Source organism: Elephas maximus, chromosome 10 (assembly GCF_024166365.1).
Source record: "Elephas maximus indicus isolate mEleMax1 chromosome 10, mEleMax1 primary haplotype, whole genome shotgun sequence".
In the NCBI taxonomy this organism is placed as follows: domain Eukaryota; kingdom Metazoa; phylum Chordata; class Mammalia; order Proboscidea; family Elephantidae; genus Elephas; species Elephas maximus.
This window is the reverse complement of record NC_064828.1, coordinates 73,125,065-73,139,779: the sequence shown is the minus strand read 5'-3', so window position 1 is coordinate 73,139,779 and position 14,715 is coordinate 73,125,065. Positions and strand designations below refer to the sequence as shown.

General features: G+C 36.8%; 1 protein-coding gene across 3 annotated transcripts in view; it reads right to left on the bottom strand.

Moving 5' to 3' along the window:
• MNAT1 (MNAT1 component of CDK activating kinase) overlaps positions 1-14,715 on the bottom strand; it is a 243,804-nt gene that overhangs the window by 172,969 nt on the left and 56,120 nt on the right. For all 3 annotated transcript variants that reach the window (XM_049899321.1, XM_049899322.1, XM_049899324.1), the window contains exons 2-3: positions 2,473-2,625; positions 747-820 (exon numbers count right to left, since the gene is read on the bottom strand). In XM_049899321.1, the coding sequence (XP_049755278.1) occupies positions 747-820; positions 2,473-2,625 (227 nt within the window). The remainder of the gene's footprint in view (positions 1-746; positions 821-2,472; positions 2,626-14,715) is intronic.

Sequence of the window (14,715 nt, the reverse complement as noted above, 5' to 3'; positions counted from 1 at the left end):
TAAAAAAGGTTATTGTTTGATCCCCATAGCCTCATTCTATTTTCACAGTCTATAACCTCTGTGTCATTTTCAAACCTGTACTTAGTAATAACAACTATGGCACCTTTAGAAAATGCCACTAATTTTTTGAATCAACATATAATCACTGCTAGGCTTTTTAATGTCTCTTAAATTTTATTTAAAAAAAAAGAAAAAGAAAAAATATTTTTTTTTTTTGCAAAAGCATCCTTTTAACTAATCACATCAAAAAAGATTATGCTAACCTGATTCCTGAATAACAAAGAATGCTACTTTCACAATCAACTGCTTCAAAGTGTTTTCAAACTACTGTATGCACACAAACATAAATGATAATAACATAAACAAGCTTTAGTCACTGTGGATAAAGCTAATGAAAATTATATACAAAAAAAGTCTGAAGAGCTTTTCCTTTTATTTAAAGTACTCTAATGACATCATCAATATATAAGATTGGCCTTCCTTCCCAGCTATAAAGTAGTACCACATCTATTCATCATTTTTCCTAAGACAAAATGTTTATTATTTAAGTACGTCCTTTACTTAAGTATGCCTTCAATCTGACAAACATGATTCAAGTTCAAGAGAAAAGTAATTAAATAAACATCAGCTATCACAACAAAACCTGTCAGAGATTTTTATATGAGATGTTCTCCTAGGCATCTAAAAGATAAAGGCGCAAGGTCTCATAGACTAGTACACCAAAAGTACAAGCATCAAAAACATACCAATTTCTTCCACTTCTTCCAGGAAGTCATTATATTCTCTTAGACTAGAAAAGTCCTCTTCTCTTTTATTGTATCTTTAAGAGATGGAAAAAAAAAAAAAAAAAAACAGCATATTACACATCACTTGCTTTCAATGTTATCTAAGGAATATATTTGTTCTTACTTAATTCATATATGATACATAGAAAAGGACCTCCTTACTGTATAAAACACTGTTTTCTTGACGCCAGAGTTTTACTAAACCAAGAATGCTGTTCTTAAATTCTTATGACTACTTAGGAATAAAATCAGGAGAAAATGGCTTAATATATAAAATCCTTCTAACACTGAAGGGAAAGAGAAATTAGTGGATTGACGTAATGGAAAATAAGCTTAAACAAGATTTATAATTGGAAATTAAGATGTTGTTCACTCCTTATAAATAGACTCACTAATTTCCAGGAAATTAAAAATCTAAAAGAGGCTTCTTCCCTTTTTTAAGACAACTATAGTCTAAAGTAAGCTATATCAGGAAAATCTGAAATACTGTAATGTACCTATGAAAAATTACAAAACTGCAAGAGGTTAACAACAAAACATCAGAATCTAAGAGACACTATCTTCTAGAAGTAATCCAAATAATAAAAGGGCAGTTTGGGGCACTGATAAAGTAGCATTGGTTATGTACCTAGAAAGATGCTTACTAAAACATGGGTGACCTGGGTTGAAATATATACTGCCAAAAATTTTCTAATTTAATTTTTTTTTAACTATTTTAATTTCAAAAACAAGGATAAAGTAGCTTACGATAAAAGGACAGAAGATAAAACACAAAAGTATTAACAAAAAGTAAAAACAAAATTATAAAATGAAAAGAGAATAAAAATATACATATATATAAAAGGCGCTCTAGTGGCAGAATGGTTAAAGTGATCAACTGCTAACTGCAAGGTCAGCAGTTCGAAACCACTAGCAGTCCCACCGGAGAAAGATGTGGCAGTCAGCTTCCGGAGAGATTTACAGCCTTGGAAACCCCATGAGGTCTCTATGAGTCAGAACTGACTCAACAGCAGTGGTATATATATATATATCTCTCAAAATAAATTTCACCACGTAACTTTCTGAAATAGACTTCAAATTTCAACTTTAATGCTACCAACACTTAATCACTAACTGCATAGCACTTTTTCTCAACTGGTATTTTTTCTGTTTTATTGTTTATCTCTAGGCTATCCTATGCTACTATAAGCTTCATGAGGGCAGGGTTCATAGCTGTTTCCACTCACTTCACATCTAGTGCCTAACATGCCTAACACAGGGTTTGCACACAGTAGGTATTCAATACATATGTTAATTAAAGAAAAATAGCAAATGAATAAATAAATTGTTTAACCATCAATCAAGAAGACCTCCTCTTCTCTAACAAAGGTTAGAAAAATGATATTACTAGAAGCTGAGTTCTCTAAAAATGCATTTATCTCTACATCACACAAAATAGAACTCTAAAGAGGGGAAAAAATCTCCCTCAAAACAAATTCACATTACAAGTTTGTTTGCTTTAATTTTGTTCACTGCTGTAACCGGAGCAATTAAATACCTGCCACAGTTGAACAAATACATAGATGAAATTTATAGTTATTCGCTTGGCAATCTGTCCACATTTATATGAACTGCTAATGATATCAATTATTGAAATAATTGCTAAAGTCCTCTACGCTGACTTTGTCATTGAAGCAATAACACTTACATCTTTAGCACTTTTTTTCTAATCTCAACCTCCTTATCGACAGCAGGATCTTCAAAGAGTTGTACCCTGAAGTTGCTCTTTCTGAGTGGAGTGCCACACTCAGGACAATTTCCAGCTCCTCTCACAAATAATAAATCCACACAACTTTCACACCTGTAAGGATAAAAATATACCATTTAGCTATTATTCAAATATATAGCAAATTTGTATATAGTTTGCCAATTTTTTTACATGAAAATTAGTCATTGCTACTTAAAATCTTACAAAAAACCTTTTAGCAAATTTTCATTTTTATTTGGAGCTTACCTTTCAGACATAGATATGCCAAAGGATAGTGATTAAGTTTAATTAAACAAATTTACATATTAAAACAAATTGAGTGGGGGACTAAGGGGATTGAAAAGATGTCAGGATAAGGAGAATTCAAAGAGGCATGTAAAAGCAATCACTTCCATCCCCAGTCCAGCATCACTCTGCCAGGGGCTCTGCACTTTGGAGAGGACCTGTATACCACAAGCGTTAAAACAAAGACTTTTTTCTTTCAACCTTGTAGGAAAGTTTTTTTTGAAGTTCAGCAACCATCTGAGGAAACCGGAATTATAAGGGACAGGTGCTAGCTGAATGAGACCCCCATGCCAGATGATGCAGAGAACTGAGAATGCCCATTATGCGTGGAAAATGAAAAAATCACCACAGCTTCTGCCCTGAGAAATTCTAGAAAGAATGGCTGCTTATAAAAGCTTTAATCAGTTAAAGCTGGCTGCCTCAAATCAACCCAAGTGATTGCCTAGATAAGCCAGGTTTCCCAGGTAACTACAACCTCTCTCCTCTCTTCATACCCATTGCCAACAAGTCGACTTTGACTCACAGCAACCCTATAGGACCAGGAGAACTGCTCCAAAGGGTTTCCAAGGTTATAAATCCTTACCGAAGCAGAATGCCACATCCTTCACCCAAAGAGTGACTGGTGGATTCAAATCACCGACATTTCGGTTAGCAGCCAAGCGCTTCAACCACTGCGCCACAGGGCTCCCCACTCAGACTAGCAAGTAAAAAGGCTGGTTTGTAGCCTCTGGGTCTTCACTGGAAAGGCTGCTAGAAACTCAGGTTATAACGTGGAAACTCAGGTCAAGGACAAAGCTTGAGTTATAAATTAAGTATTTAAACATTTGGTACATAGGTGTACTATTCTTGTGGAGTTGTATTTTGCCCAGCTCCTCACATGTTAGTGCCAAACCAGTCCTAATCACTCCTGTTACCCTACTTTCTTCATAGCACTTAGCAATATCTGAAACAATCTTATTTGTTTATGTGCTGATTTTTTGTCTCAACCAGAATATGTATTTCATGACGGCAAGGATTTGGCCTACCTTGTTCTCTATCTCCAGTGCCTGACAAGAAGTCCTCAATAAGCTTCACTGAACAAAAAATTAAGTATGAGACGGAAGGGAAAAGAGAAATTCCAATGAATAGGGTGTGTATTTGACTTACAGAGTAAGGTAAATGATATGAATAATACCAGGAAATAAGAACTTTTAAGGGTTTTAGTAAAATACTGACATTGACCTTCCCATATTTCTACCTTAAAAGGGTCATCAAAAAATAGAAGGAAAAAAAAAAAACCGAAAGAGGGAAATAGAGATCACAGTTGTCATTACCAAGATGAACAAAACCTCAGAAAAACCACTTTAGGCTGAGGAAGATTGGGAGTGGTGCACTTTCCCTATTCTTTGTGGTTAGAAAAACCCAACTACAGAAGTTGAAAATGGGCACACTTTATAACTGCACTCACTAAAGTTATTCATAAGCAAGGAGCCATCCTATTCAAAACTATAGAGCTACAAATAATACTCTTTATATAAAAGTCTTGGAAACTAGACTCAGTCAATAGTTCAGTTAACAATGTGATCTATAACGTGTTAATATTTCTAACAGTCATACTATTTATTAGACATAATATATTATTTTCTTCCACAATCACTTGCACCTCCCTATTTTTTAAAAATCTGCCTTAAATCACAAGGATTTAAATGGCATTAAAGAACTTTAAAAATAGTTTATTTTCCTACACACCTTTTTTCCTTCGTGATTTTAACTATTAACAGAACAAAAACTCTTTTTTTAAAAAAAGCTCAAGTAACATAAAAGTCCATACAGAAAACACTGAAAGTTCTACATCATTCTATCACATTACTTCCCAGACGTAATATACTAGGGTTGAGTTTAGTGTTCAAGTGGCTGGATCTTTTTCTACATGTTTAAAAAAGATATTTATAAAAACTAGTCATATACAGAAAGGGCCACATGAACCAGAGACTACATCATCCTGAGACCAGAAGTAGATAGTGCCCGCCTACAACCGATGACTGTCCTGACAGGGAACACAACAGAGAACCCCTGAGGGAGCAGGAGAGCAGTGGGATGCAGACCCCAAATTCTCATAAAAAGATCAGACTTAATGGTCTGACTGAGACTGGAAGGACCCCGGTGGTCATGACCCCCGGACCTTCTGTTGGCCCAGGACAGGAACCATTCCCAAAGCCAACTCTTCAGACATGGATTGGTCTGGACAATGGGTTGGAGAGGGATGTTGGTGAGGAGTGAGCTTCTTGGATCAGGTGGACACTTGAGACTATGTTGGCATCTCCTGCCTGGAGGGTAGATGAAAGGATAGAGGTGGTTAGAAGCCGGCGAAATGGACACGAAAAGAGAGAGTGGAGGGAGAGAGCGGGCTGTCTCATTAGAGGGAGAGTAATTGGGAGTATGTAGCAAGGTGTATATAAGTTTTTATGTGAGAGACTGACTTGATTTGTAAACTTTCATTTAAAGCACAACAAAAATTATTTAAAAAAAAAAAACTAGTCATATAAAAAAAAGAACAGAAGAAAAACTTGGTATTTCTTGGTTCCATGCATCTGGCAACATAGCAACCAAAACAAGCAGTATGTGGGCACTCTTTTGCCTCCAAGAGTGCTATTTTTTTTCAAACAAAACCTTATACTCTACAGAACACAGGAAAATTTGCTGAAAAAGCCAAATCCTCAGTCATGACTTATTCCCAAAGATATTTTATGGTTTTTCTTTTGTTTTTAAAAACCAGAATGGTGCCCACCCTCTTTCTCTCTCTGACTGGCTGACTTTTTGCAGATTTTATTTTCCTTTATCAAAAATATTTAACTGCTTATATTCCCTTATAAAGATTTTCGATAGACAAGATTACTTCTAAAAGAGCAATTATATTCCAAGCAGAATTTGAATAGTTATTAAGGTGGACTGACTTAGAAAAACATTATTAGTCAAAAACTCCATATTTAAGACTTTCTATAAATAATCTAGTTTCATTAGTACTTTCCATTCTTCTTTATCTCCTTGGCTTTTGGAAACAATTTAAAACAAAAGCCTGTGGTCTTCAAAAATAAAAAGTGACGATAACGTCATTAAAGAAGATTTTTATTCCTACAAAAAAACTGTTTCTTAAATTTTATGTGTACTGAATTCTCTAGGGTAGGAGCTGGATGTCACTAAAGAACTTTTTCTCCGAAAAGATAAAAGTTTATGGAGCAAAATTAGTTTCTCAATAAACAATTAAAACACGTATTGTTTTGTGACATTCGATGCCAACTTGAAAACATGCTCCCCTTCTCGACCTTGGTTCCCCATTTCCATCCCGGCAGCTTTCCTGTGCCCTCCTGTCTTCTCCTCCTTCCCCAGGGCTGGTATGCCCCTTTAGCCTCACATATAAGATTGAGCTACATGTATTATTTGTTTTATAGGCCTGTCTAATCTTCGGCTTAACAGTGAACCTCAGGAGTGATTTCACCACTGAGTTAAAAGGGTATCAGGAGGCCATACTCTCGGGATTCCTCCAGTTTCTGTCAGACCAGTAAGTCAGGTCTTTTGTAAGTTTGAATTTTGTTCTACATTGTCATCCAGCTCTGTCCAGGACCCTCTATTGTGATCCCTGTCAGAGCAGTCAGTGGTGGTAGACAGGCAACATCTAGTTGTGCTGGACTCAGTCTCATGGAGGCTGTGGTAGTTGTGGTCCATTATTCCTTTGGACTAATCTTTCCCTCGTGTCTTTGGTTTCCTTCATACTCTATTGCTCCAGACAGGGTGAGACCAGTGGAATATCTTAGATGGCCACTCACAAGCTTTTAAGATCCCAGATGCTACTCACCCAAGTAGGACGCAGAACATTTTCTTTATAAACTACGCTATGTTAATTCACCTAGATGTCCCCCGAGACCATGGTCCCCAGCCCTCGGCAGAGTAACTCAATCCCTCAGGGAGCTTGGATATATCTATGAATCTTCTACGGCTTTGCCTTGGTCAAATTGTGCTGACTTCCCCAGAATTGTGTACTGTCTTAGCCTTCACCAAAGTTATCACTTATCTATTGTCTAGTTAGTGTTTTTCCATTCCACCTGCCCCCCTCCCCGCTACCTCATAGCCATCAAAGAACGCTTCTTTCTCTGTTCAAAACTTTTCATGAGTTTTTATAATAGTGAATACATACAGTATTTGTCCTTTTGTGTTTAAGTTATTTCACTCAACATAATAACCTCCAAATTCATCCATGCTGCGAGATGTTTCACAGATTCACCATTGCTCTTTATACCATTTGTGTATTTGTACCACAGTTTATCGATTCATCTGTTCATGGGCACTGACGTTTCCATCTTTTTGCTATTGTGAATAATGCTGCAATGAACTTGGGTGTGCATATGTCTATTAATGTGACAGCTGCTATTTCTCTAGGCTGTATTGCTAGGAGTTAGATTGCTAGATCATACAGTATTTCTATTCTTAGCTTTTTAAAGAAGCACAGTATTGTTTTCCAAAATGGTTGTACCATTTTGCATTACCACAAGACAGTGCATAACAGTTCCAATCCCCTCCCAGCCTCTCCGTTTGTAATTTTCTGTTTTTTATTCACGCCAGTAATGTTGGGGGTGAGATAGCATCTCATTGTAGTTTTGATATGCATTTCTCTAACAGCTAGTGATCGCGAACATTTCCTCATGTGTCTGTTAGACACTTTCTTTGGCGAAGTGTCTGCTCATATTCTTTGCCCATTCTTTAATTGGATTATTTGTCTTGTTGTTGTAGAGGTATTGGATTTTCCTATAAGTTTTAGAGATTAGACCTTTGTTGGATATGTCAGACAAAAATTTTTTACCAGTATGTAGGTTCTCTTTTTAGTTTATTGGTGAAGTCTTTTGATGAGCATAAGTTTTTAATTTTTTAGAAGATCCAAGTTATCTAGCTTATCTTCTGGCGTCTGTGTATTGTTGGTTATGGTTTGTATCCTATTTACACCATATATTAGGGCCACTATTGTTGACCTTATTTTTCCCTCCATAATCTTTATAGTTTTTGGTTTTGTATTTAGGTCTTGGATCCATTTTGAATTAATTTCTGTGTATTATGTAAGGCATGGGTCCTGCTTCCTTTTTTCTTACAGATGGGCATTCAGTTTTATTAGCATCATTTGTTAAAAAAGACTGTCTTTTCCCTCATTTAATGGACTCTGGGTCTTTGTCAAATGTCAGGTGACTGTAGGTGGATGGATTTACATTTGGGTTCTTGATTCTGTGCTGTTGGTCAATGTGTCTGTCATTGTACCAGTATCAGACTGTTTTCACTACCATAACTGCATAGTAGGTTCGGAGGTCAGGTAGCACAAGGCCTCCTATTTTGTTCTTCTTCTCCAATAATGCTTTACTTATCCAGGGCCTCTTTCCTATCCATATAAAGTTATTACTTTTTCCATCTCACTGAAGAATGTTGTTGGTATTTGGATCGGGATTGCATTGTATTTGTAGATTGCTTTGGGTAGAATTGACATTTTCATAATGTTGAGTCTACCTATCCATGAGCATGGTATATTTTTCCATTCATATAAGTCTCTTTTGGTTTCTTGCAGTAGTGTTCTCTAGTTTTCTTTGCATAGGTCTTTCATGTCCCTAGTTAGATTTATTCCTAAGTATTTTATTTTTAGGAGATATTATAAATGGTATTGCTTTCCTAATTTCTTTTTTGCAGTTCTCTTTATTGGCATATAAGAATCCAACTAATTTTTGTATGTTTATCTTGTGTCCTTCTACTCTGCTGAATCTTTTTATTAGTTCCACTAGTTTTCTTGTGAAGTCTGTTAGGCTCTCTATGTACAAAAATTAAAAAAAAAAAAAAATTTTATTTTTATGTATAGTATATTATCAGCTAAGAGAGATAGTTTTACTTCTTCCTTACCAATTTGATGTCCTTTATTTCTTTTCTTGCCTTATTGCTCTAGCTAGCACTTGTACCACAACATTAAATAAAAGTGGTGATGAGGGAATCCTTCTCTTGTTCCTGACCTCAGGGGAAATGTTTTCTGCCTCTCCATTGAGAATGATGTTGGCTATTGGTTTTGAATGTTGTTGTTGTTGTAGTTGTTAGGTGCCATCAAGTCACTTCCCACTCATACCTGCTATATGTACCACAGAATGAAACACTGCCTGGTCCTGCACCATGCTCACAATCATTATGCATGAGCCCACTGTTGCAGCCACTTGTTAATCCATCTCGTTGAGGGTCTTTCTCTTTTCTGCTGACCCTGTACTTTACCAAGGATGATGTCCTTTTCCAGGGACTGATCCCTGCTGACAAAATGTCCAAAGTACGTAAGATGCAGTCTTGCCATTCTTGCTTCTAAGGAGCATTCTGACTGTATTTCCTCCAAGACAGATTTGTTCGTTCTTTTGGCAGTCCATGGTATAATCAATATTCTTTGCCAACACCACAATTCAAAGATATCTATTCTTCTTCTGTCTCCCTTATTCAATGTCCAGCTTTCACATGCGTATGATGTGATGGAAAATACCATGGCTCGCGTCAGGCACACCATAGCCTTCAAGGTGACATCATTGCTTTTCCAAACTGTAAATAGGTCCTTTGCAGCAGATATGCCCAATGCAATGTGTCTTTTGATTTCCTGACTGCTACTTCCATGGGCGTTGATTGAAGATCCAAATAAGATGAAATCCTTGACAACTTCAATCTTTTCTCTATCATGATGTGGCCTATTAGTCCAGTTGTCAGGATTTTTTTATTTCTTTATGTTGAGGTGAAATCCATACTGAAGGCTGTGGTCTTTGATCTTCATTAGTTAAGTTCTTCAAATCCTCTTCGTTTTCTGCAAACAAGGCTATGTCATCTGCATATCACAGGTTGTTAATGGGTCCTCCTCCAATCCTGATGCCCCAATCTTCTTCATATAGTCCAGCTTCTCGGATTATTTGCTCAGCACACAGACTGAATAGTTATGGTAAAAGGATACAACCCTGACACACACCTTTCCTGACTTTAAACCAATCAGTATTCCTTTGTTCTGTCCAAACAACTGCCTCTTGATCTTTGTAAAGGTTCCTCATGAGCACAATTAAGTGTTCTGGAATTCCCATTCTTCGCAATGTTATCCATAATTATTTATGATCCACACAGTCGAATGCCTTTGCATAGTCGATAAAACACAGGCAAACATCCTTCTGGTATTCTCTGCTTCCAGCCAGGATCCACCTGACCTCAGCAATGCTATCCCTGGTTCCACATCCTCTTCTGAAACCGGCCTGAATTCTGGCAGTTCCTTGTCGATACACTGCTGCAGCTGCTTTTGAATGATCATCAGCAAGATTTGCTAGTATGCGATATTAATGATACTGTTCAATAATTTCCGCATTCGGTTGGATCACCTTTCTTGGGAATAGGCATAAATATGGATCTCTTCCAGTTGGTTGTCCAGGTAGCTGTTCTTCCAGATTTCTTGGAATAGATGAGTGAGTACTTCCAGTGCTGCATCCATTTGCTGAAACATCTCAATTGATACTCCATCAGTTCCTGAGCCCTGCTTTTCACCAATGCCTTCAGTAGAGCTTAGACTTCTTCCTTTAGTACCATCGGTTCCTGATCATATGCTACCTCCTGAAATGGTTGAACATCAACCAATTCTTTTTGGTATAAGGATTCCGTGTATTCCTTCCATCTTCTTTTGATGCCCCCTGAGTCATTTAATATTTTCCTGATAGAAAACTTCATTATTGCAACTCAAGGCTTAAATTTTTTCTTCAGTTTTTCCAACTTGAGAAATGCCGGGCGTGTCTTCTCCTTTGCTTTTCTATCTGCAGCTCTTTGCACATGTTATTAAAACATTTTGCTCAAGCCGCCCTTTGAGATCTTCTGTTCAGTTCTTTTACTTCATTCTTTTGCTTTAGCTGCTTGATGTTCAAGCAAGTTTCAGAGCTTCTTCTGACATCCATTTTGGTCTTTTCTTTCCTGTCTTTTTGACGATCTCTTGCTTTCTTCACGCGTCATGTCCTTGATATCATTCCACAACTCGTCTGACCTTCGGTCATTAGCATTCAATGGGTCGAATCTATTCTTGAGATGGTCTCTAAGTTGAGGTGGGATATACTCAAGGACGTACCCTGGCTCTCGTGGACTTGTTCTAATTTTCTTCACTTTCAACTTGAACTTGCATGTGAGCAACTGACGGTTTGTTCCACAGTCTGCCCCTGGCCTTGTTCTAATGATATTGAGCTTCTCCATCATCTCTCTCCACAGATGATAGTCAACTTGAATCCTGAGTATTCCATCTGGCGAGGTCCACGTGTAGTCACCATTTATGTTGGTGAAAAAAGGTATTTGCAATGACGAAGTAGTTGGTCTTGCAAAATTCTATCATGTGATCTCCAGCACCATTCCTCTTCAAGTTGTCATTCCCAACATAGCAGACCATATGATTGTGGAACTCCAAATGGCCAATACCAGTTGATTTCAGCTCACTAATACCTAGGATATCGATGTTTATGCATTCCATTTCATTTTTCACAATTGCCAATTTTCCTAGATTCATACTTCATACATTCCATGCTCTGATTATTAACGGATGTTTGCAGCTGTTTCTTCTCATCTTGAGTCATGCCACATCACCAAATGAAGGTCCCAAAAGCTTAACTCCATCCACGTCATTAAGGCCAACTCTACTTTGAGGAGGCAGCTATTCCCCAGTCATCTTTTGAGCACCTTCCAATCTGGGGGGCTCATCTTCTGGCACTATATCAGACAATGTTCCACTGCTATTCATAAGGTTTTCATTGGCTAATGCTTTTCAGAAGTAGATTGCTGGGTCCTTCTTCCTAGTCTGTCTTAGTCTGGAAGTTCAGCTGAAACCTGTCTGCCATGGGTGAACCTACTGGTATCTGAATACCGGTGGCACAGCTTCCAGCATCACAGCAACACACAAGCCCCCACAGTACAACAAACTGACAGACAAATGGGGGTGGTTCTGGAGAGATGCCTTTTATCATGTTGAAGAATTTCTATTTTATTCCTATTTTATTGGGAGTTTTTATCAGGAGTAAGGGTTAGACTTTGCCTTTTCTGCATCAACTGAGATGATCATGTGATTCTTTTTTTTATTTATGTGGTAGGTTACACTGACTGATCTTACAATGTTGAACCATGCTTGCATAACTGGTATAAATACCACTTGGACGTGGTGTATTTTTTTTTATATGATACTGAATTCTATTGGCTACAATTTTGTTGAAAATTTTTGCATCTATATGCATGAGCAATATTGATCTGTAATTTTCTTTTTTTGTGGAGTCTTTGCCTGGTTTTGATCTAGGTTTATGCTGGCTTCATAGAATGAATTCAGAAGTATCCCTCCCTTTTCTGTGTGCTGAAATAGTTTGAGTAGTACTGGTGTGAGCTCTTCTCTGAATGTTTGGTAGAATTCTCCAGGGAAGCCATCTGGGTCAGGACTTTTTTTGTTGGGAGTTTTCTGTTTTATTTTTTTATCTTTTAAATCTCTTCCCTTGTTATGGGTGTGTTCAGGTTTTCAACCTCAGTTTGTGTTAGTTTAGGTAAGCAGTGTATTTCTAGAAATTTGTTCATTTCCTCTAGGTTTTCAAATTTGTTGAAGTATAGTTTTTCATAGTACTCTGTTATGATGAGTTTTATTTCAATTAGGTCTGTTGTAATGTCCCCCATTTCACTTCTTATTTGGATTATTTGCAGCCTCTCCTGTTTTTCTTTTATCAGTTTGACCAATGGTTTCTCGATTCTGTTGATCCTTTCAAAGAACCAACTTTTGATTTTGTCGATTCTATTGTTTTTCTATTCTCTATTTCTGCTCTGGTCTTTATTATTTCCTTTCTTCTAGTGGCTGTAGGCTTCTTTTGCTGTTCTCTATTTGTTCAAGTTGTAAAGCTAATGTTTTGATTTTGCCTCTTTCTTCTTATTTGTTGTATGCACCTATTACTATAAATTGACCTCTAAGCACTGCCTGTGCTGCATCCCAAAGGTTTTGGTATGATATGTTTTCATTCTCATTTGATTCTAGGAATTTCTTGATTCCATCTTTGATTTCTTCTATCATGCAGTTGTTTTTAAGCAAGGTATTATTCAGTTTCCAAGTATTTGATTTTTTTTTCCCTTGCTCTTCCTGTTATTAATTTCTACTTTTATGGCATTGTAATTAGAGAAGATGCTTTGAATTACCTCAATGTTTTGGATTTCACTGAGAGTTGCTTTGTGGCCTAAGATGTGGTCTGGTCTGGAAAATGTCCCATGTGCATTGGAAAAGAATGTGTACTTTTCTGCTATTGGGTGGAATGTTCTATATATGTCTATGAGGCCAGGCAGGTTGACTGTGGCCTCTGGATCTTCTGTATCTTTGTTGAGCTTCTTTCTAGATGTTCTGTCCTTTAACAAGAGTGGCACTATTATTGTGGAACTGTCAATTTCTGTTTTTCAGTGCTGTTAAGAGTTCATTTTAAGTATTTTGGAGCCCTGTCATTGGGTGCGTATATTTATTATGGTTATGTCACCATTGTGGATTGTCCCTTCAATCATTATACAATGTCCTTCCTTGGCTTTTATGATGGATTTTGTTTTAAAGCCTATTTTATCTGAGATTAGTATTGCCACTCCTGCTCTGTTTTGCTTCCTGTTTGCTTGATATATTTTTTTTTTCCACCCTTTGATTTTTTAATACACTTATGTCTTTGTTTCTAAGGTGTGTCTCTTTAGGCAGCATATTGATAGATACTGTTTTGTTTTGTTTTTTTTATCCATTCTGTCACTCTCTGTCTCTTTATAGGTACAATTAGGCCATTTACATTCAGTGTAATTATTGATTGGTGTGAGTTTATTGCTATCATTTTGTAGTGTTTTTTGTTTGTTTGTTTGTTTTTGTGGTGCTGATGTTTTCTTAGTTTCTCTTACTCTCCTGTACTGAGTTCCTTTTGTTTATGGATTTTTTTCTTGTTTCTTTTGTTTTTGCAGATTTTGTATTTACTGAGACTTCATGTTTTCCTTCTTTATTTTGATGAGTAGGTTTGTTGTCTTTCTTTGTAGTTACCTTGAAATTTACCCCTAAATTTAAACTAATCTTTTATTACTTGATTATTTTCTTGATTTCCTCTCCATTTGGAAGTTCCATACATACACCATTTATTTCTCCTTTTATTGTTCTGAAATTGCTGTCATTTACAGATCGCCGTCTCTGGTTCCCTACTGCATGTCTTTTAGTTTCATTTTATCCTTCAGTATTTATCTGGCTGATGCTGTCCTGTGTCCTAGATTCAGGTTGTTGTCTGTTCCCTAACCAAATGATTCCCTTTAATAATTCCTTTAAGAACTATTAAATATTCCCTTAATTTCTATTTATCTGGAAATGTCATAATTTCCCCCATCATACTGAGCAAGAGTCTTGCAGGATATATTATTCTTTGTTTGCAATTTTTTTCTTTCAAGGTTTTATATATATCATCCCTTTGTCTTCTTGCCTGCCTGCATGGTTTCTGCCAAGTAATTGGAGCTTAGTCTTATTGTTTCCCTTTTGTATGTGACTTTTCATTTTTCTCAAGCTACTCTCAGGATTCTTTGTTTTTAGTTTTGGCAAGTGTAGTTATGATATGTCTTGGTGACTTTCTTTTGGGCTCTATCCTACAGGGGTTTCACTGAGCTTCTTGGATGGAGAGCTTTTCATCTTTCATGATATTAGGAAAGTTTTCTGTCAGCAAATCTCCAATGGTCCTCTCTGTGTTTTCCATTTTTCCCCCTGTTCTGGAACTTCAATCACATGCAAATTTTTGCTCTTGACTGTATCCCGTCTTGTTCTCTGGGTTTCTTCATTTTTCTTCATTCTTTTCTCTGATTTTTCCTCAAAGTGGTAGCCAAGGATTTGTCTTCAAT